The following is a 22,774-nucleotide window of genomic DNA, read 5'->3' as shown; positions in this document are numbered from 1 at the left end:
TAGAGTTTGAATCAACGAACATCCTCTCTTTATATAGAAGTGCAAACTAAGAGCGTTCAAATGATCCGACAATCTGAACAACTCACTATACAACTCCAATTATAAATTGAATCTCCAATTGAATAACTTTTTTGGATGTATCTCAATCCAACTCAAATTACACATACATGATCCAATTTGTAGGTATAGACATAAGTTTAATATTTTCTAAACATTAATAATAGTTTGATTTTGATTTTTTTGTTTGAAAATTGAAAATTTTGAATCCCCATATTGTGTGCAAAAGTAATAGTATACGAAAAATGGTTACAATAACAAAATAAACAATATTAATTCCCATCACTTTCCACAAAACAACAACACAACATTACACATTATCATTATTATTAAGAATGATTTTCCATTTAATTTCTAAGTTTATACTTTAATTTTCTTTTGTGTGACGTGTCATCTCATCAGGAAAAGCAAATAAAGTCAAATCTGTGGTTAAGTATCGTACCGTGTTGGAAAACTAATAACCCTTTTATGTCAACAATATTTCAATACATCTAATCATCAAATTATTTAACCTTCCACCCCAAATATTATATACCACTATAATAATTACATCAATTCCTTACTATTTTTACTATTTGATCTTCGTTATTATTATTATTTATATATTGTTTATTACTTTTTTTATCAAACTAATTAAATATCATACCAACTTTGTATTATTATAATCTACACACCTAATACAAACTATAATAACTTGTTTCTTACTCTAAATACTAGCTATGTGTTTTGTATCTTATTGAGATACAATTGTCTTTTATGCGTTTTACTTTTATCATTCACATTAAACAAACAACAAAATATTTTATTAAAATATAGTTTGAAACATGGTAAGTCATGATTAGATAGTTTTACTTTAAAATTTAAAGTTCATGGAATTTCACCTCAATGGTTGTTAGAAGTGTGAATGTAATGTGCGATTATCAAAGTATACAAGAGATGTACAACAACGACGTTTAATGTTTAGTACAAGACCTTTTGAATGAAACTTATAACAAAATCATGTAATTTTATGTTCAAAATAGAACTAATAACAAACAGCTTGAGAGACAATTGTTTTAGGTTATATTATAAATCAAATAATCATTTTCTTTTAGTGAATATTAAATTTTAGTTGCATCTTTCAAAGTCTAAATGAAAGTCATGAAGTTAGACTTGTATCGATTTAAACTCTAAACTAATAGAAGTTGGTGTATCAATTTAACCTTAAACTTTCATAGATGCATCAATTTAAACCTTGAACTTTCATACATGTATCAATTTAAATCCTTAACTTTTATAATTGTGTCCGAGTAGAACATAATACATTTATATAAGCTATAGTTTCAAATTGATAATCTTGTAAATTGAAACAATAAGTAGTTTAAAGTTAAAATTGATATAACTCTTAAAATTCATGGTTTAAAATTATACCATTACAAGTTAAAAGATTCAAATTTAAATTGATATAAAGGTAAAATTCACATAATAATATTTAGCTCTAGAAAGGGAATGGAAAAGTGACGGCTGGATGGGCCATGCCTAAAAGATTGAGGAATTAAAACTAAAAATAAGAATTCAAACTTATACGCTACCTTTTGACTATTCAGAGGCCGTGTGGCACGCCCCCTCCAATTAAAGTTTTCTAAACACAAAGTCGACACATATCCAAACAAAACAATTTTACAAAATTCGTTCCTTTTATCCCTCTAATTTTCTACCCTAAACCAAACGCTAATTCTGGAGTATGTTTTGAGTTTAGTGCTCCTAAACCCTGATTAATTGAATCAGTCTCAACATAACTACTTTTAAACTGGGGGAACTTTCCAGTATCTTTCAGGAGGAATCATGAACAATAATAGTAATAATATAATAATAAGACTAAGTTCAGTGTCACACATGGAAAATATGAAATCTTTTTTCAACAAATTTTCTTTTTGTACCAAAGGTATCTCTTTCTCTATAACCCATTTCACAAGAGGCCCAAAACGTCCCCCACCAAACACCGAAATTCTCAACAACCAAAATAATAAGTGTGAAATATAAGATAAGAGATTCGAGCCAATCGCACTTAGTCAAGGAATCTAAAATAATATAAAGGTGGGTTAGGTTTAATCCATTTCATTTCCTTTCCTTTCATTTCCTTCCCAACCAAATAAAACTGAACCAAATTTGAATAAAGAAAAGTAAAATTTCCACCAAATTAATAAACGGTTGGGGTAAAGTTCCAACTAAATGAGTAAATTTCCCGGTATGACTGGCCGACTATCTTTGCGCGTCTGAAGGCATAAACGACCGAGTAAAAGAACGTGTTGTTGATGGATGACTTTTCAAGTCTGAATGTGAATAATGTGCGGTACAGCAGACAGAATATGATGCTTTGAAGAGCCAACTCCTTCCTGAATAAAACTGCCAACAAAAGGAAATTCATTTATTTCTTCCCAATTCTATGTTGAAGCATTTTACTTTTTTTCTTTTTTCTTTTCCTTTTAAGATGAGGTTTGGCTAAATCAGACATCCGTATCCCTGCAATTTGTTTAAGCAAATGTAGAACTTAATCCATGGGCAATAATTACATTTGACAGATATGGGGGTGGGGTAGCCTTTTTTTTTTTTTTTTTCTCTTCTCTATCTAGAGTCATTGACCAAGTTTTATAACTAAATGAAAAGGAAATTACATATGAAGGATATGGTGAGATGTGTAGAGAGAGAGAGAGAGAGCCGTATACTGTTTCTTTTTCCAAATTCAGAAACTTGCGTGTCTGAAACACTTGGTCATGGGTGTCAATAATGATGGATTGATGAACCTCAATAAATCTTCAATGTTCCGTGGGAATAGAGATGTAGATTTGATCTGGTTTGATGTTAAAAAGTGGAGCCAAGTCAATCTGGGATTTAACCTACTACTCTTAAAACCCATTGTTTGTCCAGGGTCTTGACTGATGAGTCAAGTAAGAGATTTGCCAGCCCATTCCCGTTCACGTCGTTTTTGTTTGGCTTGCATTTTGTTGAATTTCTCTTTCCCTTTCTCGAGAAGAGGGTCATGTACAACGTAGTCATTTGGATCATCACTACGTGACATGCGGTCCTGCATGATAATGATGAAAATTAAGTAATGGATATTGATAAGGATGACAGTCCATTAATTTTCCATTTGCGATAAAATACAAGTTCCAACGATTAAAACTATTCATAAACCGGATAAAAAGAACCAGAGACCAAATTCATAACTGGATGGACATAAACAATTTATATTGTAAACATAAACATGGCATATACTTCATAATCTACTCTCGGGCAAGGGGAAAATTATTCAGCAGATTGAAATATTTTGCAATTTTCTTAAGAATGTTAAATGAAATTTATTTTGTCGGAATATTGAGCAATTTTTTCAGTCCATTGAAGTGTGTTAATGTGTTGTAAGAAGTTGACATTTAAAACTTTTAAGCGTGTTAATAAATTCAAAATTACTTACCTTGCCCGGCTCTGCTGTGAACTTTAGCCTAACAGATTTCCAGTCTGATAAATCATCATTGGCACCCCCAGATTCAGCGTTTGAAGGTTCTGGTTTTCCAGAAAAGCCTTTCTTAAAATTCTCAAGTTTTGCCAAAACCTAGAAGTAATAAAACAACACAAAGAAAAGGTAAATACCTTTTTTCCCAAGAACGAAAAGGTAAATGCTAATGGAAAAATGCAAAACGAAGTTCCTCATTATGCAGATGACCTTAGAGTCATTAACGAAGATGAAATCATAATCATAACCACAAACTAACAATGAGAAAGGAAAAAGGAAAAGCTTTAAGAACTAAGTTTAATAATGTAATAAAGTTAAGATTCATAATTAAAATTTTCAAACAAAATGAAATTTTCTTTTCAAATAATAATAATAAAAAAAGGATAAGAATTAATACAAACAAGTATCGAAAACAAAACATACCTCATCTTCACGTCCTTGAAGTCTTCTCTTCTTCAATTTTTGCAGCTGTCTTCCTCTTTCAGCATCACCCAATAACTGCAAGTCTGAATCAGCATTGGCCATTCGCTCTGCTCTCGCTTCAGATCCAATTCCTTTCTTCTTTAAAGATAGCTTCTCAACCTTTGGTTCCTCACGTTTAGTTTTCTCAGTATCGGGCCTGCTAAAAAATGATGTAGTTGCAGATGATTCAGTTTATTATAAAACCGATACCCTCCCTCCAAAAGAAAAAGAAAGAAAAGAAAACATAACTTCTATGTGAAATGACAATAATAAATAATGATACGTAGAATCTTCAACCTACATAATAAAATTCAAAAAATAAAGATTGTAGTTAAGCTATGATGCCCTGTAAATCAAGATTAACGTCAATTATCAAGGCCTAATACTTGGATTGTAAACAAATATAGATTGCATTAGCAGGTTCTATGTGGAAGAATAAAAGATAAAATTTCATAAACTGCTTGTAAACTATAGTTTAGGGATAATGGCTCTTAGACTTAAAAGGGCAATTGCAAAAGCTAATCTTCTGGTTCAAGTAAGAGTAAGGTCGTTGAAAAAGTGAACTTGAAAGCTTTATACAACAAATCTCGATGATATGAACTATTAGCTGATAACACAAACTTCTGCCTTCTTGTGCAGCCTAAACAGTAAACAAGTACTCATGCACGGAATAAAAATTGTGGGGGCACGAAAATACGACAACTCCCCTAAACCAACTCCAACAAAAATAAATAAAGAAAGAGCAAAAAAATTGGAGCAAACATGAGTTCGATTTATATTTTACCTCCGAGTAGATCCTTCATGTTTCTTTGAGTTAGAGGTCCCTGCACATCAAATTCATAACTTCAAGAAACTTAAACTTTGAGCAGTCAGGTCTCAAATCCCTAAACTTAGATTCTGAGAAACATTGGCCGAGGAAAGAATAAATGATAACAGTAATTACTAATAACTTTAGACCATTTATGCAAGAGTATCATCTTAACCTACTTTTCCATAAAATATTTTCATTATGTGAAGTAGAATACGTGCACCAACTATCTTTCACCAATGCTTAATGAACTGCCTGTTGGTTCAAACTTTCTTTGTTTCTTTCATTTTCCTGTTCTTCCTATTTTATTAATACAGAGAATGTCTCCATGTTATTCCCTATCCCGTTCTAATATTTGACTAAAATTGGAGTTATGCTCAGATTGGCACCCTATGCAAAATCTTTGATTTCAAGACAACTAAAGAAAACGTTGAGAAACACCTCCCCTTCTCCTATGGCAGAAACTTAGACTCTTACCATATGTCATTAAAATTTGAGCCAAGTACCAACATAAAACTTAATTGTTTCAAAACAGAAACACACACGTTATACGGAAACTGAGTGAGACTAAAGGATCGTAGTTCCATATTGAAAACCAATAAATTGCATAGAAGTATCCCTCCCTCTAGAAAAAAATTGTATAGAAGTATATAAAGAATGTTTAAGTCACCATTTTTAGACTTTTGGTGAGATGGTGCATCTCCCAACTCTGTTCTTTTTCTCAATATCTGTTGACGCATTCGGGCATCAAAGTTAGTTTCATCATCATCACTATCACTGTATTGAGGGAGATTAGAATTTTCAGCTTCTGAATCTCTACGAGACTCTGGTTTCTTTGATGCTAAAGTCTCTCTAACAGATAGCTGCATCTCCCTCGTTCTTTTACTGTCCTGCATTAAAAAAAATTCATCATACTAAGCTAGAGACCAACAAATATTCTATGCTTGGCATATGTGATCACACAAAGTTTTTGCAACTACAGAAGCTTCAAAAGAGAATGTGAGAAGAAAATATTATTGACACTATATCACATGAGCAGACCTCCAATGAAGATCAAACGTTTTTGTTTTTTTTTTTGGGCGGGGGTGGGGGAGTGGGGGAAGAGAGAGAGAGAACTTGAACTTTCAAGGGGAAAATTGAAATGAAGCATCCAGAAAATGATTCATCCAATAGATCAAAACTGCTCTTAGATTTTGGAAAATTAATAAGCAATGTAATTGAAAGTTGTTATTTTATTCTGTTTATTTATTTACCAATTCACTGCTTGGAATCTCTGACTTTAGCAAACGTGGATCGTCCAACACATCATGACTGCTCTTAATTTTTTTCTTCACAGCTGCCAGTTCTTTCTCGTCCTCTTCAGCTTCTTCTCCAAACGATAGTAAATTTAATTTTCTACATTATGCAAACATAAAAAGCAACCGAGAAATCAGGGGTAACGACAGCATCTATCTCCAAAAGGAATTTCAAAATGTATAACCTCTTACTTCACAGCTTTCTTCTTAGTGTCCTTGTTTTCAGAATCAAGGGTGGATGTGACCACAAGCTTAGCAGGTGCTCTTGGAACGATATCGTCAAATGGATTCCATAATACCTTAAAATAAATAAATAAAAGAAAGGTAGGCCCTTAAAGATTCGTTTGACATAATAGAAGCTTATAGTTATAACATTAGGGAAATATGAAAGTAGCTAAAAACTATAATGAAAGTGCAACAAAGTTCAAAACTTGTATCATTTAATCCTACCTCAATTGATTTTATCTTGGGTGGATCCACAGGACGATCATCCTTCTCAGTTTCTAACTCACCCAAATTTGTCAGGTTATATATAGAATCTCCAGTGACCTAAAACAACGAATGAACTCCAGCATGACAATAGAATCCAAATCAGAACAATTGCACGATAAGAATCATTGTACCTTTCCAAAAATTGTATGTTTCTTGTCGAGGTCATCACATCGACTCAAGGTTATAAAGAACTGACTTCCATTAGAATGAGGCGACCCAGCATTTGCACATGCTACTAAGCCCCTGTGCTTGAATCTAAGCCGTGAGTGAAACTCATCCGGGAAAACACCCCCATATATACTTTCACCACCTGCGTAAAAATGCAGAATGCCAAATAAATAAGAAAAGTAACGATGCATAAGCACGATTTCTCTAACGTGGTAGAACTAAAATCAAATAAACAATATGGAAACAGCTTCATACAGTGGCTTAGGAGACAGCATAGCCATTGACTGCGTGCCACAAACTAAAATGACATTATCCATAGCTAAAGAACGCCACTCAAACATCAATTTCTCTGAACTGTGAAACATCTTATGCAGAGAGTGGTACAGAGTAAACTTCATTAACTACAAATTCAATATAATTCGTTCTACTTTCTCCGTCCAATAACCGTAGATCAACATACTCTACAAATATCCACACCAAGTATAATACAGAGCTCGAAACCCTAACCAACAAAAGCAGTCAGATGGAAGCAATACATAAATGTACTCACCCGTGCCACTACCGGTAGGATCGCCGCCCTGAACAATGAAGTCCTTGATAATCCGGTGAAAGATGGTATTGTCGTAGTAGCCTTCAAGACAGAGCTGAACGAAATTTCTGACGGCTTTAGGAGCCTCCTTAGGCCAGAGCTCGATATCGAGCGGTCCGCATGTGGTATTCAGCACGACCTTCCCCCTCGTCGGCGGCTCTAATACGTAAACTGTCGACATTTTCGCTCAATTTTCAGAACTCTTTCGCTGCTGCCAGCGCCACCCTCCGCTTCGTCGAAATATTCCCGCGGGGGGAAGAAGATGGAGGGAGTGAAATTTTTCCTCACCCTTCGTTGACTAAACGACGTCGTTGTTAGTTTGTAAATTGGTCAGCTGATTTTCCCATTTCCATTTACCGCCACGTCAAAATTCCGTTACATGAACCCTAAATTTATTGTCATTATTGTTGTTTTAGATAAAACCCTAAATCATTGGTTAAATCAAATGACCATATGATAAATTAACATGATTTCTCTTTCAAGGTTTAATTTTCTTTCTTTCTTTTTTTTCCTTTTTTTGTTACCCTTGTTGTATTAAAATAAGTAGAGGTAAAATAGTTGCAATTTAAAAGTTGTCATTTAAAATAAATTTTTAAATAATTTGACGCGCTTTAAGAACATAACTAACAAATGAAAAAAAAAAAAAGTCGAAATCATCTTAAAACCATTTGAGAAAAAAAGTTGTAATTAAAAAATGTACTCTATGTATATTAAAATACCAATTCCATATCTCAAAAGTTATTAAGTGTATATATAACACTCTCTGAGACCAATATATTTGTTGAATAATCCATCTTTGTAATAGAGAATTTTTGTTGTATCATCGTAAACCGAAACCTAAATCTTTATATTATAGGGTTGTGTAAGATATGACCGTTGTTCTAATTTTGCTATCTTTTTTTCTTATAGGACATATAGATATTAATTTCGTTGAAGAATAAAGTCTTCTTATTTTATTGTCTAGCAATTTGGCACACATGTAATCAAAATGATTTTGATAACTATACTACTAGGTTATTGAATACTATATGTGGTGGGCTCTAAATATCGTGACTCATGGATCGTTCTTGACAATTTGTGTTGAAGAGCACCCACCATCCGTGGTTGGTTTCTTCCCAACTTTTTAATTACCATTATATTTAACTTTCATTTTCCTATTTTCCTCTTTACTTGAAAGACAAAAAAAAATGTTTTTCTTTCAAACTTTCAAATTATCGATCACGATGTTACAATCTCCTCTTTCGTCTGAATGATTTACTCAATCCCACGTTTAATACACATTGTTTGAAAACCAAAATATGTCCAATCACTATAGCAATCGAACAAAATTACCAAGTTACCTAAAAATAGTTACACTCGTTGTCAATATCCAAATGATATGAATTCCAATTTATTTAATAATCACAAATTAGATTCAACCAAAGTCTAAAGTAAAAAAAAAAAAAAAAGTAAGAAACAGCAATAATGATTGAGCAACAACAAAAGCATAATGAAACAAGAAAAGAAAATTTTCAAACATGAAATGAATTATAAGGAGACTGGCCCATTACCTTATAAAAGGTGGATTGTGTCTAGAGAAAGGTATTACAAAAGAGCAAAGTTTTGAAGATAATTATATATTCTTAACTTTGCCAATACTTTGGATTCTTTCCCATTTCTCCATTCACATTCACCCAACAATCTTTGACTTCAAATGCAATTATAATCAATTTTCAAATATGTTTATGTCCCACACTGCACCATTTCCCTCCAACTTTGCCTTTAATTAAAATCTTGTTTAGTACAACAATGGTCGAATAGAGTTTTGAATAATTGAAAATACAATTAAAATTTAACCGATTATGAGTATCTTGAATGGTATAAAAATAAAAGTACCGATAATTATTGTTTAAAATGAACCAATTCTCTTACTTCAAAAGAAACAATTTATTGTCCAATCTTAATAACTTAAAATTTTATATTTTTACGAAAAATATTAAAAAAAAGTATACAACAAGTCTGTCACATGATAATCGTTGGATGTAAATTAAAATAAATTACATATACCAAATTTCAATTAGATAATAAGACGTATTTAGGTTCTTACGTTTTCTTTAGATAATGTTGATTATTTGTTATTATAATGGACAATCAACTATAATAAGAACATTATGCATGCAAATTTTCGTTGTCGATGGTGTATATTGTTTAATACGAACTTCACATAATGTCACATACATTGGATAATACTTTGTTGCATTATATACTCATATTTGTGTACATTCTAGCTAATCGATACATTCATATTTAATTTATCAAATAACAAATTATGAATTGACAATTTGGTGTGATTAATGTCGTATATAATATAAAAGTGGAAGAAACTTTCCATACACTTTCTCCACCGAAAAGAATAACAGAACTGAGCTCATCAAAGAACAAAAAGTCCTTTTGGCACGACCATTTCATGAGCCCTCCATCATTGAAGAACCATCTCCAAAACCACTGTTCTTCGTTCAGTTCTTTCAACAAACCATTTTCTTTTCTCTTCAGCAATTTCTCGATGTGTCATTCCAAGACGATGCCGTTTCCAGGAACAAGGCGAATTCTCGGCTCTTTCGGGCTATGGATTGTCGCATTCACTTTGTTTTCAGCATCATCCAAAGCCCAGATGGCTGTCCCCTCCACCGGACAGCTCTGCATAAGTGATTGCTCCACCTGTCCCGTGATTTGCACGGCGCCGCCTCCTCCACTCTCTTACATTCCGCCTCCGCCGCCCAACTTTTACGGTGGGTTCAATATGGCACCACCGGCTACTCCGTCGTACTATTTATGGGGTCCGCCGCCTCCGGTTGCGAATTATTTTTTGGGCGCTCGGCCTTCCGGTGAGATGCCTCAAACGGTGGGGCCTCGGGATTATTCTTACCCTTATTATTATTTCTACAGTTCAAATTCGGGTTCGTTCACTTATATTTCGAAGTTCATTGTGCTGTTTGTTTGTTTGCTTCATTTTGTTTTGTAATGATGTTGACAAGAACCTGACGGATTGTTGTTGTTGAATGGTTTGTTCTTAAGCGGTTCATCAAATCCGTGATAAGATAACAGTGTCGAGTGTAGGTAACAGTGGAGTGTAGTTGTTGATGGGTTTGTTGAATTGTCTACTCGTATTGTAATGATAAGAAAAGATAAACTCTACTATCAAGTATGGATAGATCATTTGAGGAATATGCATGAGAGAAAGTTGTATAAATATTTCAAATTTTGTATTAGTGGTTCATTGAGTAATTGAAATCAACCAAGTTTTGAAATATCTGGTTGAAAAAGTTTTCATACTTAACTTAAGTTTGAGTTTTAACAAATAAACAACCCAAACTTAGCTCAACTAACATTTATATTGAAAATATATAGATTTAATATCTTTTTCATGTGTATTAAATAAAAAAAAAGTATCCTTTTAAATGAACATACAAAAAAATATAATCTTTTACATCTAAATATGGTAAGGTCGAAAAAAAAAAGTAAATTAAGCTCATATCAATATTCATATAAGTTATTATTAACCATTATTAAATTAAAAACTAGAAGGATTGTGAAATTAATTATGAAAATTACAAAGACAGAAAATTGAAACTCTGGTCTCGATAAAGAGTATTATGTTCATAAACGCTTTTACTTAAATCAAGCTATATAGCTAATATGATATTTCACATGGTAAATTGCAATTGATCGGTTTTCTTAAAAAATAGAAGTATATAAATAATAACAGCTAAGTTGTACCAATTATTATATGTACCATCAAGTATACTATACTCCAAGTTTAATCAAATCAAACCTAAAAAAGTTTATATTATTGTTATCACTTAAAAATTTTGTCATTTGTACCGTAGGATAAATTGTGTTGTATCTCCCAATATAACTATAAACAAAAACAATATAACTATAAACAAAAAGAAAAAAGAAACTATACCTGTTTTTAATAATAAATTGTAAATTTGTGTGAAAATTCGAAGGATGATTTATGAACCTTAAGCAAATTTAACATATTATCGGACTTTATATTAACAAATTAGTCTAAACAAACGTACAACAAAAAAAAAAAAAAGTTTAAAAATAGTGACAAATATAACTATTACATTTGAAAAGATTAAATATTTAATAGCATTGTAAAAAAATTCCAAATATATACAAATATAAGTATTAATTTTAGATAAAAATCTGCATTTACTTTTGTAAATGTAGCACAAGAATGATTTGTATAGACCAGAATACCCCTATAATTACAAAGAAAATTTGGGAAAAGTATGCCTTTCTCTCTCTCTCAGTCGTGCAAAAAACTGAAGTCATTTCAGATCCAAATGGTAAAACGATAACCGGTTTCGTTAACGAGCAGGGACGGAGCTCATCGGCTCACCGGTAGATCTGTGATTCTACCTGATTTTCCGAACATTAATTTCTAGATCCGGGCTGTCGTACCACTCAATACGGAAGTCCGGAAAATGGAGACCGAGAATGCAGATGAGCTCGCATCGTCGACGGCTTCCACTCTCCTTCCACTCGCCTCCGCCGCGCAGCAGCCATACGTGTCGGAGCTCCTTTCTTTCACCCTTGATCGTCTAAACAAGGTAATTTGTGAATCTATCTCATCGGTTACGTGTTGCACTAGGAAATGGAGTGGTTTAATGCAATCTAGTTTAATGTTTTTGATTATTCAATCGATTAGTTTGGAGTTGAGAGGAAGTGCCTCAGTGTATACTGTGTAATTAGTGACACATCTCGTTTTGTATAGGAACCGGAGCTACTTCAGGTGGATGCGGAACGAATTCGGAGGCAAATACAAGAGGTGGCAGTGGGAAACTACCGGGCTTTCATTGCCGCCGCCGATGCGTTGCTTGCGATTCGGGAAGAAGTATCTTCCATCGATAAGCATCTTGAATCTCTGGTAATTTCAAATTCTCTTGCCTTCCCTTTCACTGCTTGCTATGTTCATAATCTGAGATCTTGATACCAAGGAAAGGTGTATTCTATGGCGATAATTGTTCAGATGATTATTGCCACTTGACTATTGACAGAGTGAAATTTAATCAATTTCTGGATTGGACTTGCATGTCAATCAAAATTTTATATTAATTTTAAGTTCATTGTGTTAGAAATTAATAAGCTAGATACATTATGGGCAACACATTCCTAGATGCATCCCTAATTTCAAGATACATGCATTTCTCGATAAAGAGTTCATTTCTTTCATTTGTAAGCAAAAAGGAAAAAAAATCAAATCAATGGAAGGAAGATGAAGTTTATAAAGAAAGTGAGTGGCAAGAGAACAATATTCTTCTCTTGTGTGTTATTGAGTCTTGTAAAAGAACAAGTTTTTTCTCTTAAAAGTTTGCGAGATTTAGAATGAATTTAGAGTAGGCTCATCAACGCTTCCAACACCTTGGCTTGATAGACAGTACACAAAGTGGACTTTGGTTGTTTTGTTCCTTTGTTTTATCTGTTAAGAGATCATCTCTCTGATGTTCCTTTTCTCATGTTTGATTTGTTATTATTATTATCGATATTATAATCATTGTTATTACTATGACTGCAATTGTTAGTTTACTACCACATTCTCATTATTATTAGCGGTAGGAGGATAACTATTATGATGAGGCAGTGAAGCAGTGAAAATAACAGATCATACTGTTCTTACATCTACACTTTTGACAAATTTTGATATTGAGATATAATTTCCTCTTTGATAGATATCTGAGATTCCAAATTTGACATCGGGTTGCACAGAGTTTATTGAATCTGCAGAACAGATTCTGGAGGAGAGGAAGATGAACCAGATATTGCTAACAAATCACAGTACTCTGCTTGATTTACTTGAAATTCCTCAGCTCATGGACACGTATGTATTTGAATGTTTAACCTATGCACTAAAAATCTTACCTCACGTTGTGTCAATCAAATAGTTGGATATGTATAGTACTTCAAAATGGTTTGTTCCAGACAATATGTTTCCAAGTAAGCTGCAGTAGGAACATGTTTGTATTGAGCTAAAAATATGTTAAATCAGTTCCAATTCCCTTTGCTGACCGTTGGTAGTCTTCATAAGAATACGATTTTGTAGCTATTGCTGGCATGCACCTTTTTATTTTTACTTGGTTCTGTTATTGATTTTATTTTTTGTTTTACATTCTAAATCTATTTGAGCCCAATTTCTATAAAAGAAATTATGTTTTAGCTCAAGCTAAGTTTAGTTGGACTGTTTACTCTACATGTGCGCTGAGTCAAGACACCCACTAGACATGAATTAGTGTGCTTCCAGCTCCATTGTAATTTTCTTTAGTTAACTGCTCTAGACATGGAAGATCGTTGTAATTATAATTGAGAAAAGCCTGTTTGTAAATTTGAAGCACGGTCTTGCTTTAGGAATTAAGAATAGGATGAACTTCAATTCTGTTACACATTATTTTGGTCTAATATTTTGAGAAGATTGTAAAAGGTTTCTGCCCACATCTTCCGCAGGTGTGTACGGAATGGAAATTACGATGAAGCTCTTGACTTGGAAGCATTTGTTGCAAAACTTTCAACGATGCACCCTAAGCAAGTTTTTCTCTTACTAGTCACAAAGTGATTTTCTGTTTTGGAAGCTAACGTTGTAACAAACATCTTAACTAGACTCTTTTTTTTCCCCATAGAATACCAGTTATTCAAGCACTGGTGGCGGAAGTCAGGCGAACCACACAATCTCTTCTTTCTCAACTTCTCCAAAAACTTCGTTCAAATATTCAGGTATTATTCATGAATTATGTTTATGCTACCACATGTCATAAAAAGCACGCTATACATATGATAATAATCTTTAAAAACTGCAGTTACCGGAATGTCTCCGCATCATTGGATATCTACGTCGAATTGGAGTGTTTAGTGAATATGAAATGCGTTTACAGGTAAAAGTCTGAATCTACATTACACTTTGTCTATTCTCATTTGGAAAATTTATAAAAAGTCAGCTGATTGATTTTTGTCGAAGTTAATTATATGGGATTCCACTTACCTTCTTTCAGTTTTTAAGATGCCGAGAGGCATGGCTTACTGGAATTCTCGAAGATCTTGACCAGAGAAATGCTTATGAATATTTGAAAGGAATGATCAATTGTCATAGGACACATCTTTTTGACGTTGTTAACCAATATCGAGCTATATTTTCCGATGATACATCCGGAAGTGAAGAAAATTATGACAGTGGGCTTCTTTTTAGTTGGTCTATGCATCAGATAACTTCTCATCTGAAGACCCTCAAGATAATGCTCCCAAAAATAACAGAAGGTGGATCTCTATCAAATATATTGGAACAGTGCATGGTAAGACGAATTCCTGCTGCCCAATATTTGATTAATTTATGGAACATTTATTTTTATGTTTTTCATTTTTTCTGAAGAAATTTTAGTTATTCATTTGGAAAAAATATTCAATGAAACAAAATGACTTGGAATTCCAGCGGTTTAATTGATTTTTAATTATTCATTAATCATTGTCATTTGCAGTACTGTGCCATGGGGCTTGGCTGGGTAGGAATGGATTTTCGTGGTTTACTTCCTCCACTTTTTGAAGAGTAAGACTTTTTTATTTTTGGTTTCTTGTTTCCCAAACTCAATATTAGTGACACTATTTTTATTTCCTTAACTTAATTACTCTACAGGGCAGTTCTTAATTTATTTTCAAAAAATATGGCTACTGCAGTTGATAATTTTCAGGTAATCACTTGAGGCATGCTTTTATTCTTGACCAAATTCAAATTTTCTAAGAAGGCCGGTGATGTTGCCGGGCTGCAATCGATGTCACTGTCATGACTCATGACTGACTGACCCTGTTTATTGCCTATGCAGTTAGTTCTGGATTCCCATCGTTGGGTCCCACTACCTGCTGTTGGCTTTCCGGCCAGTACTATTGGCGAGGAAAGTCAGGAAGACGTGACTCCACCTTCGTATTTGATGGAACATCCACCTCTTGCTGTTTTTGTGAATGGTATGTCGTATGCTTGCTTCATTTTGATTCTCGGAAAACTTGTCAAAAAATAAAAGAGGGAACACTGCACATCTTCGTTCTGCTTTGTACAAACCACTATTTTATCCGCATCAGATAGATTCAAAGCTGAAAGAAATTTATGGTTTGCTTGCTTTTTATATTGTTTTTTCTAGTTATGCTGCGAGTGGTTTATGCATAGCTTGATACAACTAATTTACCTGACCATAGTTCAACCTATGAGACCAAAAGCAAGAAATTCGTACTAGAAGGTTATGTTGTTGCAATACAATAGATCTGTTGATGACATTTTCTTTTGGTGGTATTAGGTGTATCGGCAGCTATGAACGAACTCCGACATTGTGCCCCTTTAAGCTTGAAACAAGTAATAGCTCAGGAATTAATAAAGGGATTGCAGGCCGTTTCTGACTCTTTATTGCGATACAACACAACTCGCATGCTAAAAGATAATGAATCTGGACTTTTCCTCCAGCTTTGCCGCGCATTCATAGAGGTGCTGTTTTAGTTACCTTTTCTCCTTTGCCAATGCCATTTAAAAATTCTCCTCTAAAAGAATCTCAGCTCATCTCAAACCATTTTCTTCAGGTTGCTTATCCACATTGCGCCACTTGTTTTGGCCGATGTTATCCTGGCGGGGCGATGCTTATATTGGATGCAAAGAATTTATACGATGGCATTGGTCGTCTATTGACCGTCTCTTCCTCAAGGGAACTACCAAAAACAGTCAGTAACGCCGAAGAGAAAACCATTACAGAAAATGGCGAAATGCCTGCGCTCGAAAATGGAGGTACATCAGATGCTGACAAGGAGGACCAGAAAAGCCCCTCCTTGATCAGCAATGAAAAGCATAGCGAAGGTGAAGCAGAGCAAAACAATTAAATTTTATAGCTTAATACTTGATTTTGTAGCCCTCCATTTCTTCTTGTTTCCTTTTTTGGGTCTATTCTTTTAAACGTTCGTTTGTAATTATTCTCTTAGAATGAGTGACTGAGGCGAACCAAATTTTCAGCAAAAAGTTACGGTTACATTCAGTAGTGTATGATATAGGAGCAGGTAGAGTTCATCAATGAAAAGTATTTAAAGGCAAAACTTGGAATAAGTGTTTAATCCTTGAATGTTTGATGGAGGTAGATACTTATATGTTTCACACCCATAACCCATTATAGATTGAATCACCATTTCGGTCGTTTTTTCACATTTAGTGACATGCCATTTCTTTTTTTTGACCGTGAAGTTATAAACTTTATTAATTAATATTTGCAAGTCATTTTGCAATTCTATGTGTGATTTGATTAAATCAAAAGCTTACGATGAAAATTAATACAATTCGTTGTGCCTGATGGTTTTATTAGAAGATTTGACATTGCCACGTTTTTAGACTAATTATGTTAAATCTATGCTGATTTGACATTGCCACGTTTTTAGAATATTTATGTTAAACCTATGCTCTAGAAATTTGTTATTAATCTTTAGGACATTTGCATAAAATAGTAAAATAAATTAAAATATTAACCATCTATAACAAAATTTTGAATTTTATGGATAGTAGTTTTTATCACTGTACTATAACATATCAATGATTATGAATTTATTATAGATGGTAGGCATTTTATAAAATTTGCTATTTTAAAAATTTTCTTTTATTCTTTAAAAAAAGTTATAACCATTTTTTTATAATAAATAATCTTGGTATAAGAAAAATAACAAATTAAATACTAAATTAATTTTGTGCTACAACACTCTAGTTTTAGATATGTACGAAATCATTGACAAGATCAGCTATCCACCACAGCTTGTGCTTAAATTATAAAAAAAAACTTATAAATATATCAATTAAATTTAAAATAGTTAAATATATAACAATATTTAAAAAATGTACCATTATAATAAAATCTGTCAAAAGTCTATAAATTACTTTAGGTTGTCAATATTAGTTTATCAGATAGATTTTGCTATATTTATAAATTTTAAAAAATGTTGTTATATAATTAATTATTATTTTTAAAGTGGACGTAAATTATACTTATAAAAAAAAATATATAGAAAATTATAATTCTTTCTTTCCACTTGGCTTAGTGACGGTTAACCGTCGGCTTCCCGTTACCAAATTTCCTCAAAACGCTGCGTTTTAAGTTTTGAAAAATCCTCCGCCGAAACCCTGATTCCGCTCCGTGTCCGCTGTGCATCAAAAGCGACTACCCATATTGGCGGCAAAGACTTTGTTGCTTAAACAGACTCCCCAACTCTTCCTCCTGCACCTCTTCGGTCCGAAGCTCATCAGGTTAACATCAGCTTTCCTTTTTATGGTAGATTCTTTCCGAACTTATATTTCATCCATCGCCTCATTATCGTTTTTGATTTTGATCATTCTCCATATTCTGTTATTTTCCTCTTTGTCTGTGTTCTTCTTACCGGATCGTTCTTTACTAACTCCCATTTCAATACTCAATTGATGCTCATATAATTGTAATTGAAAGAGGTAGCTCAAGATTCCATGAAAGTTGTTTTTAGAGGAATTATGCTTTGAGGTACCCTTTTCCCCTCTGGGTTGGGTTTGGAGGTGCTACGAAGTACTAAATTAATAGTAATGTATAGATATTTCGTATACTCTGTAAGTTTTTGTTAGATAGTATAACATTAAATACACCTTCTCCCATCGGCTTAAATTTTTTGGTCGATAATTGAAGATGGCAAGTCCCTAGTTTTGGGAAGTATTATATGATATAAAATTAAATTTGGGTCAAATAGTGTTTTAAGAGTTTCTGTTATGAAAGTTTTTCTTCTTTCAGTTTTGAGGGAGAGAGTATGGCTTTGAATGGACAACAGCCTGTGGAGCAACAGCCAGCTGCTCAGAAGATTCAGATATACCCTACCTCTAGTACTGGAGTTTCTCCTTTCTGGAGAGGTCTCTATCTCTCTCTCAAGTGCACATGCACTCTCACATATATCAGATTTAACTCTTTTCCATTATCGCAGAGAAGTATGAAAAGGATGCTAAGAAGTACTGGGATATCTTTTATAAAAAGCATCAAGATCGAGTAAGTTACTTCTTGGCTGAAATCTTTGCCTCAACTACTTCACTACTCACCACTCATTTTGAACTCTAATGCTTCCAACTTTTGTGGATAACCAGTAGTCGTATGCTGTCGTTGATTTGTGGATTTTGGAAGATTTATTTGGTTAGGCTTATTTTGTTTTCCGGCTGATGTTGTTCCCTCACCTTCATAAAAGTTTGAAATTTACTCGTGTTCAATTTTGCTATTTTGCTACGTATAAGCATAGTTATGACATGGTAATAGTATTTATTTCCATTTTCATATTGTAGTTTTTCAAGGACCGACACTACCTGGACAAAGAATGGGGCCAATATTTTTGTGTGAGTTCAATACGCTGCAAGGTTTAGTTTTCTCATTTTTTCCCCTTGTTTTATGGATGCCTCAAATGAACACAAACGTTGCTATCTTGTGGATCTGCAGGTAGAAGAAAGAAAAGTTGTTTTGGAGGTAAGTGGTCAATTATTGTCATTCAGTTCAATGTTGCCCTATTATTCTTGTTGTAAAATGAAAAGCACATGGCTGTTATCTTTCTTTGGTGCTAGTTAGTATTTCAAATTATTCACAATAATATCTTTGGTCTCATAAGCTTGATCATGATTGGATGATGGGCGGAGGCATTAACTACATATTTTTTTTACTTTGATTTATCTTCATTGAAAAGAGGAAATTGCGATGTGGTGATGGGATAGGTTATATAATGCCACATACTTTATTAGTATATTCTTTAGAAGTTGTTTCAGTGATTGTTTCATTCTTTCAATTTCTGAGTGCTTAGACCACTTTTTTCTTTTTGGGTTCAGATTGGCTGTGGAGCAGGAAACACTGTTTTTCCCTTGATTGCTACATACCCTAATGTTTTCATTCATGCATGTGATTTCTCACCTCGAGCAGTGAATTTAGTCAAGGTTTGATGGCATTTATGTCTTATTTGTACGATAGTAATTTTTGCGAAAGTAACATTTTCATCATTGGTCTGTTTCACTGCCTCCATATTCTAAAGTCCTAACTAGTATTTCATCTCCTTTTGGAATTTGATAACAATAAATGTGCCTTAAGTTGAAAAAACGGACTGGTTTGCTTATGCAGACACATAAAGACTTCAATGAGAGCCGTGTTGCTGCCTTTGTTTGTGATCTTACTGCTGATGACGTGAGCAACCACATTTCTCCGTCATCAATTGATGTAGTAATGATGGTAATTTACTGAAAATTGCTGACTTTCAGTCTCTATTGAACATATTCTTGCTATTTATCTAGCTTAAAATGTTGATAAATTTTTTCTGCTTTACCATTATCTCAGCCATTCGATTCTCTACTTTAGTCTCACTTCTATTATCTTTTTCAAGTAGCTAACTGATTAAGCAGATTTTTGTTTTGTCTGCAGTTTCTCCAGAGAAGATGTCCCTGGTGTTGCAAAATGTGAAAAAAGTTTTGAAAGTAAGAACTCATTAAGATGTTAGAAGTATAGTTAGGAGTACTATGAGGTATATCATTAATTTTTTAGCTTGAAAAGTAGTTATGGAGATTGGTTATAAATAAGAGAATGTGGACAAGGATAAACTTAGGTGTTTGTTTGTTTAGTGAATTAGGGTTTGGGAGATATTTCAAGAAAAAGGGTCAAGTATCTCGAATTACTTGCATATCTTATAGTTTCTTCTCGATTTCATATAATTTCTAAAACACCTATCTCAAGATTTATTCATTTATTTTTATTTTTATAAATTATATCTTGTTAAGAACTACTGATGAACCAATGAAATTTGATTATCTTTCTTTTTTCCAGCCAACTGGACATGTTCTGTTTCGTGACTATGCAACTGGTGACCTTGCTCAGGTTTCTAATCATGTTTCTTTGATCTCTTTTTGCCACGTGTGTTATTCTGCTTGTAATCATCTCAGATTCTTATGCCAATTGTCCTATCTCGTTTTGTATTATTGCAAAGGACCCCTTCCTTTAGATCAAAATGCTGAAAGTAGAATTTTCAAATGATAGCGTAGCTACAAAATATATTCAACAATTTCCATGTTAGAAGTTAGAGGCTGGGGAATCCCTTTTTCTGTTGCCGATCTTTTATCTTTTTGTTGGTCTTTGTATAAGAATTTGCCTTCACTCAAGATTCGCAATTAATACACATTTGCCCTTTCGCTTGGGGTCTCATTTGCAGGAACGATTTGATTGTAAAGATCAAAAAATCAGTGAGAACTTTTATGTCCGAGGAGATGGAACTGTAAGCAACAATCTTTTCGTGCTCACGGCTATATTCTTTTTTGTTTAGTCTCTTTTTAATCTAGATGCATGTACTTTTCTCAGCGTGCTTTCTACTTCTCCAATGAGTTTCTTACAAGTATGTTTAAAGCAAATGGATTTGATGTTAAAGAACTCAACGTATGCTGCAAACAAGTTGAGAACAGATCAAGGGAATTGATCATGAATAGGTAAATATTTTTGCACAATATTTCCACCTTCTTGAAAAATTAATTCATTTCCAGTTGGTTTTCTTTCCTGAGATTGGGAAAAGGGCTTGTTTACTACATGACCAAAATTATTACTGATTTTTATTGTCCATAGTTTTGGTTATCATAGTTAGTTAAATTGTTTTCCCAAATATCCACTAAAGTGGATTTTAATTGCCAGGTTCGAAGTGCTAACCAATTTTTGGCCCACGCATTAGGTGATGGGTGTTTGGTAATTTTACTAATTTCTGGCAGCTAAATTTTTTTCAAGCTCTGATTGTCTTTCCAGATTCAAATTAGTTTTAAGAGCAGTGTAGCATTTCAACATTATAGTCTTTAGTTATTTTGGTTTTATGTTTGGAAGTCAATTCCATTGAGCAATTTGCCTTCTCTTCCCTTCAATGTTGAAATATTGACCTACCCCATAGAATTGCAATATTGAAATTCTTATTGTAATTGTTTCTATTTGTGATTTAAGGCGATGGGTTCAAGCTGTATTCAGCGTTTCAGAGTTTGCAACTCCAGAAGTTAAACTTACTGCAGGCTTTTCTGGTCAAGTTGAAACAGAACCTAGTTCGAAGGAGAATTGCTCGGAGGTGCCTGTCAATGATTTTGAACTTGACTTCTCTGAGGGTGTTGCAATTGATATGTTTGGAATTCCTCCTTCTCAGGATAATGAGGTGTCTGTTTATCCCTAGGATAAAATTTTGACATTACCCCCAAATCATATAGATTATAATCGATCCTTTCATTTGTATCTTTGGATCTCTCTGACCACCCGTATTCTAACTGATTTGTGTAGATTGTTGAGGTGGATGTTAGAGGGTGGAATTTCAAAATTAAAGTTCTCTCGAGAGAGTTTCAACACACCTGCAAATCCACCGGTTTGATGCTGTGGGAATCTGCTCGGTTGATGGCCTCTGTCCTGGCAGAAAATCCAACTATATGTGCTGGAAAGAGAGTGTTAGAGTTGGGGTGTGGCTGTGGGGGAATCTGCTCCATGGTTGCTGTTGGCTCCGCTAATCTCGTCGTTGCCACTGACGGAGATTCGAGTGCTCTCAATCTATTATCTCAAAACGTAAATTCAAATCTTGACCCACATTTCCTCACCAAACTAATTACCGAGAGACTAGAGTGGGGAAATAGCATCCATATTGAAACTATCAGAGAAATAAGCGAAGAAGGTTTTGATGTAATCATAGGGACTGATGTCACGTATGTTGCTGAGGCTATTTTGCCACTGTTTTCTACTGCAAAAGAGCTGATCTCATCTAGCAAGGATTCAGAAAGTGCATTGATTTTTTGCCACGTCCTGCGTCGAGTTGACGAGCCAACAATTGTGTCAACTGCTCATCAATTCGGTTTTAGGTTGGCTGATTCTTGGACTGCAGGAGTCTCATCTAAGTCATCCCAAAGCATTGTGAGCTCTTGGTTTGCTGATAGAGATTGGGATATCCCCAGTACTGCTTTGAATATTATGTACTTCCTTCTTGATAACTGATTACACATTTCTTGTCTACCTTTTCAATATGTCTAAGGGTTTTGATATTTAATTTTTCGAATAGGCTAAATTGTATTTGTACTGGAACGATTTGAGTTGATATTTAAGCTTTCTTAATATTAGAGCGCATTTATTTGTACCTGGAGAACAGGAGAATGGACTTGGAATTTATGAAATACCCCATTGTATGTATGTATGTATTGATGTTTGTTTTTCTTTTCAAATACAACCATTACATATTGAGCTTTTGAGTTCCAATCTCGAGTAAAAAATACATGTCATATTGAGCTTTTGAATTCCAATCTCGAGTAAAAAATACATGTCAATTACTGTTGAACTAAACTTACTCTTTAACTCGTTTGTTGATGGATTTTTAAAAGCTTCATTTCACGT

At 33.7% G+C, this 22,774-nt stretch overlaps 3 protein-coding genes across 8 annotated transcripts; 2 read left to right on the top strand and 1 right to left on the bottom strand.

Moving 5' to 3' along the window:
* Positions 1-1,933: 1,933 nt before the first annotated feature.
* Positions 1,934-7,695, bottom strand: LOC101211505 (peptidyl-prolyl cis-trans isomerase CYP57). 3 transcript variants are annotated; one of them, XR_004216132.1, is made up of 11 exons: positions 7,323-7,695; positions 6,736-6,914; positions 6,563-6,661; positions 6,305-6,411; positions 6,071-6,212; positions 5,488-5,707; positions 4,794-4,833; positions 3,971-4,169; positions 3,509-3,646; positions 2,763-3,121; positions 1,934-2,442 (listed from the first exon to the last, which is right to left on the bottom strand). XR_004216132.1 is itself a non-coding variant. In XM_011655882.2 (10 exons), exons 1-10 carry the CDS (start codon positions 7,540-7,542, stop codon positions 2,981-2,983), a joined length of 1,485 nt encoding a protein of 494 aa, XP_011654184.1. In that variant the 5' UTR covers positions 7,543-7,695; the 3' UTR covers positions 1,950-2,980. The 3 variants fall into 3 exon arrangements, 2 of the variants coding, with proteins under 2 accessions (XP_011654184.1, XP_004141328.1); XM_011655882.2 differs by having other exon boundaries at positions 1,950-3,121; XM_004141280.3 differs by having other exon boundaries at positions 1,950-3,121; positions 3,971-4,166.
* Positions 7,696-11,624: 3,929 nt separating this feature from the next.
* On the top strand, positions 11,625-16,566 carry LOC101211255 (conserved oligomeric Golgi complex subunit 8). The gene is made up of 12 exons (XM_004141279.3): positions 11,625-11,962; positions 12,127-12,279; positions 13,082-13,230; positions 13,851-13,928; positions 14,024-14,117; positions 14,201-14,275; positions 14,393-14,689; positions 14,873-14,940; positions 15,028-15,082; positions 15,215-15,353; positions 15,680-15,864; positions 15,957-16,566. The coding sequence occupies exons 1-12, from the start codon at positions 11,837-11,839 to the stop codon at positions 16,248-16,250; spliced, it is 1,713 nt and encodes a 570-aa protein (XP_004141327.1). The 5' UTR covers positions 11,625-11,836; the 3' UTR covers positions 16,251-16,566.
* A 932-nt stretch (positions 16,567-17,498) lies between these two features.
* LOC101211005 lies at positions 17,499-22,577 on the top strand. Of its 4 annotated transcripts, XM_031884873.1 has the most exons (14): positions 17,499-17,652; positions 18,161-18,276; positions 18,348-18,409; positions 18,505-18,550; positions 18,697-18,747; positions 18,848-18,874; positions 19,228-19,332; positions 19,514-19,621; positions 19,792-19,863; positions 20,210-20,260; positions 20,592-20,654; positions 20,738-20,862; positions 21,359-21,560; positions 21,683-22,577. In XM_031884873.1, exons 2-14 carry the CDS (start codon positions 18,187-18,189, stop codon positions 22,379-22,381), a joined length of 1,701 nt encoding a protein of 566 aa, XP_031740733.1. In that variant the 5' UTR covers positions 17,499-17,652; positions 18,161-18,186; the 3' UTR covers positions 22,382-22,577. The 4 variants fall into 4 exon arrangements, with proteins under 4 accessions (XP_031740733.1, XP_004141326.1, XP_031740734.1 ...); XM_004141278.3 differs by lacking the exon at positions 18,505-18,550; XM_031884874.1 differs by lacking the exon at positions 19,228-19,332.
* Positions 22,578-22,774: the final 197 nt, after the last annotated feature.

The sequence above is a fragment of the Cucumis sativus genome, chromosome 4, assembly GCF_000004075.3.
Source record: "Cucumis sativus cultivar 9930 chromosome 4, Cucumber_9930_V3, whole genome shotgun sequence".
NCBI classification, from domain to species: Eukaryota; Viridiplantae; Streptophyta; class Magnoliopsida; order Cucurbitales; family Cucurbitaceae; genus Cucumis; species Cucumis sativus.
This window is presented reverse-complemented; position numbering and strand designations above follow the sequence as displayed.

Coding starts and splice junctions, on each gene's coding strand:
- LOC101211505 (XM_011655882.2), bottom strand. CDS start 7,542: ATGTCGACAGTTTACGTATTAGAGCCGCCGACGAGGGGGAAGGTCGTG. Junction 6,213..6,304: donor ACTAAGAAGAAAGCTGTGAA/GTAAGAGGTTAT, acceptor TGCATAATGTAG/AAAATTAAATTTACTATCGT. Junction 4,170..4,793: donor CATGAAGGATCTACTCGGAG/GTAAAATATAAA, acceptor ATCATTTTTTAG/CAGGCCCGATACTGAGAAAA.
- LOC101211255 (XM_004141279.3), top strand. CDS start 11,837: ATGGAGACCGAGAATGCAGATGAGCTCGCATCGTCGACGGCTTCCACT. Junction 13,231..13,850: donor ATTCCTCAGCTCATGGACAC/GTATGTATTTGA, acceptor CATCTTCCGCAG/GTGTGTACGGAATGGAAATT. Junction 14,276..14,392: donor AATATGAAATGCGTTTACAG/GTAAAAGTCTGA, acceptor ACCTTCTTTCAG/TTTTTAAGATGCCGAGAGGC.
- LOC101211005 (XM_031884873.1), top strand. CDS start 18,187: ATGGACAACAGCCTGTGGAGCAACAGCCAGCTGCTCAGAAGATTCAGA. Junction 18,277..18,347: donor AGTTTCTCCTTTCTGGAGAG/GTCTCTATCTCT, acceptor CCATTATCGCAG/AGAAGTATGAAAAGGATGCT. Junction 20,863..21,358: donor AGGGAATTGATCATGAATAG/GTAAATATTTTT, acceptor TTGTGATTTAAG/GCGATGGGTTCAAGCTGTAT.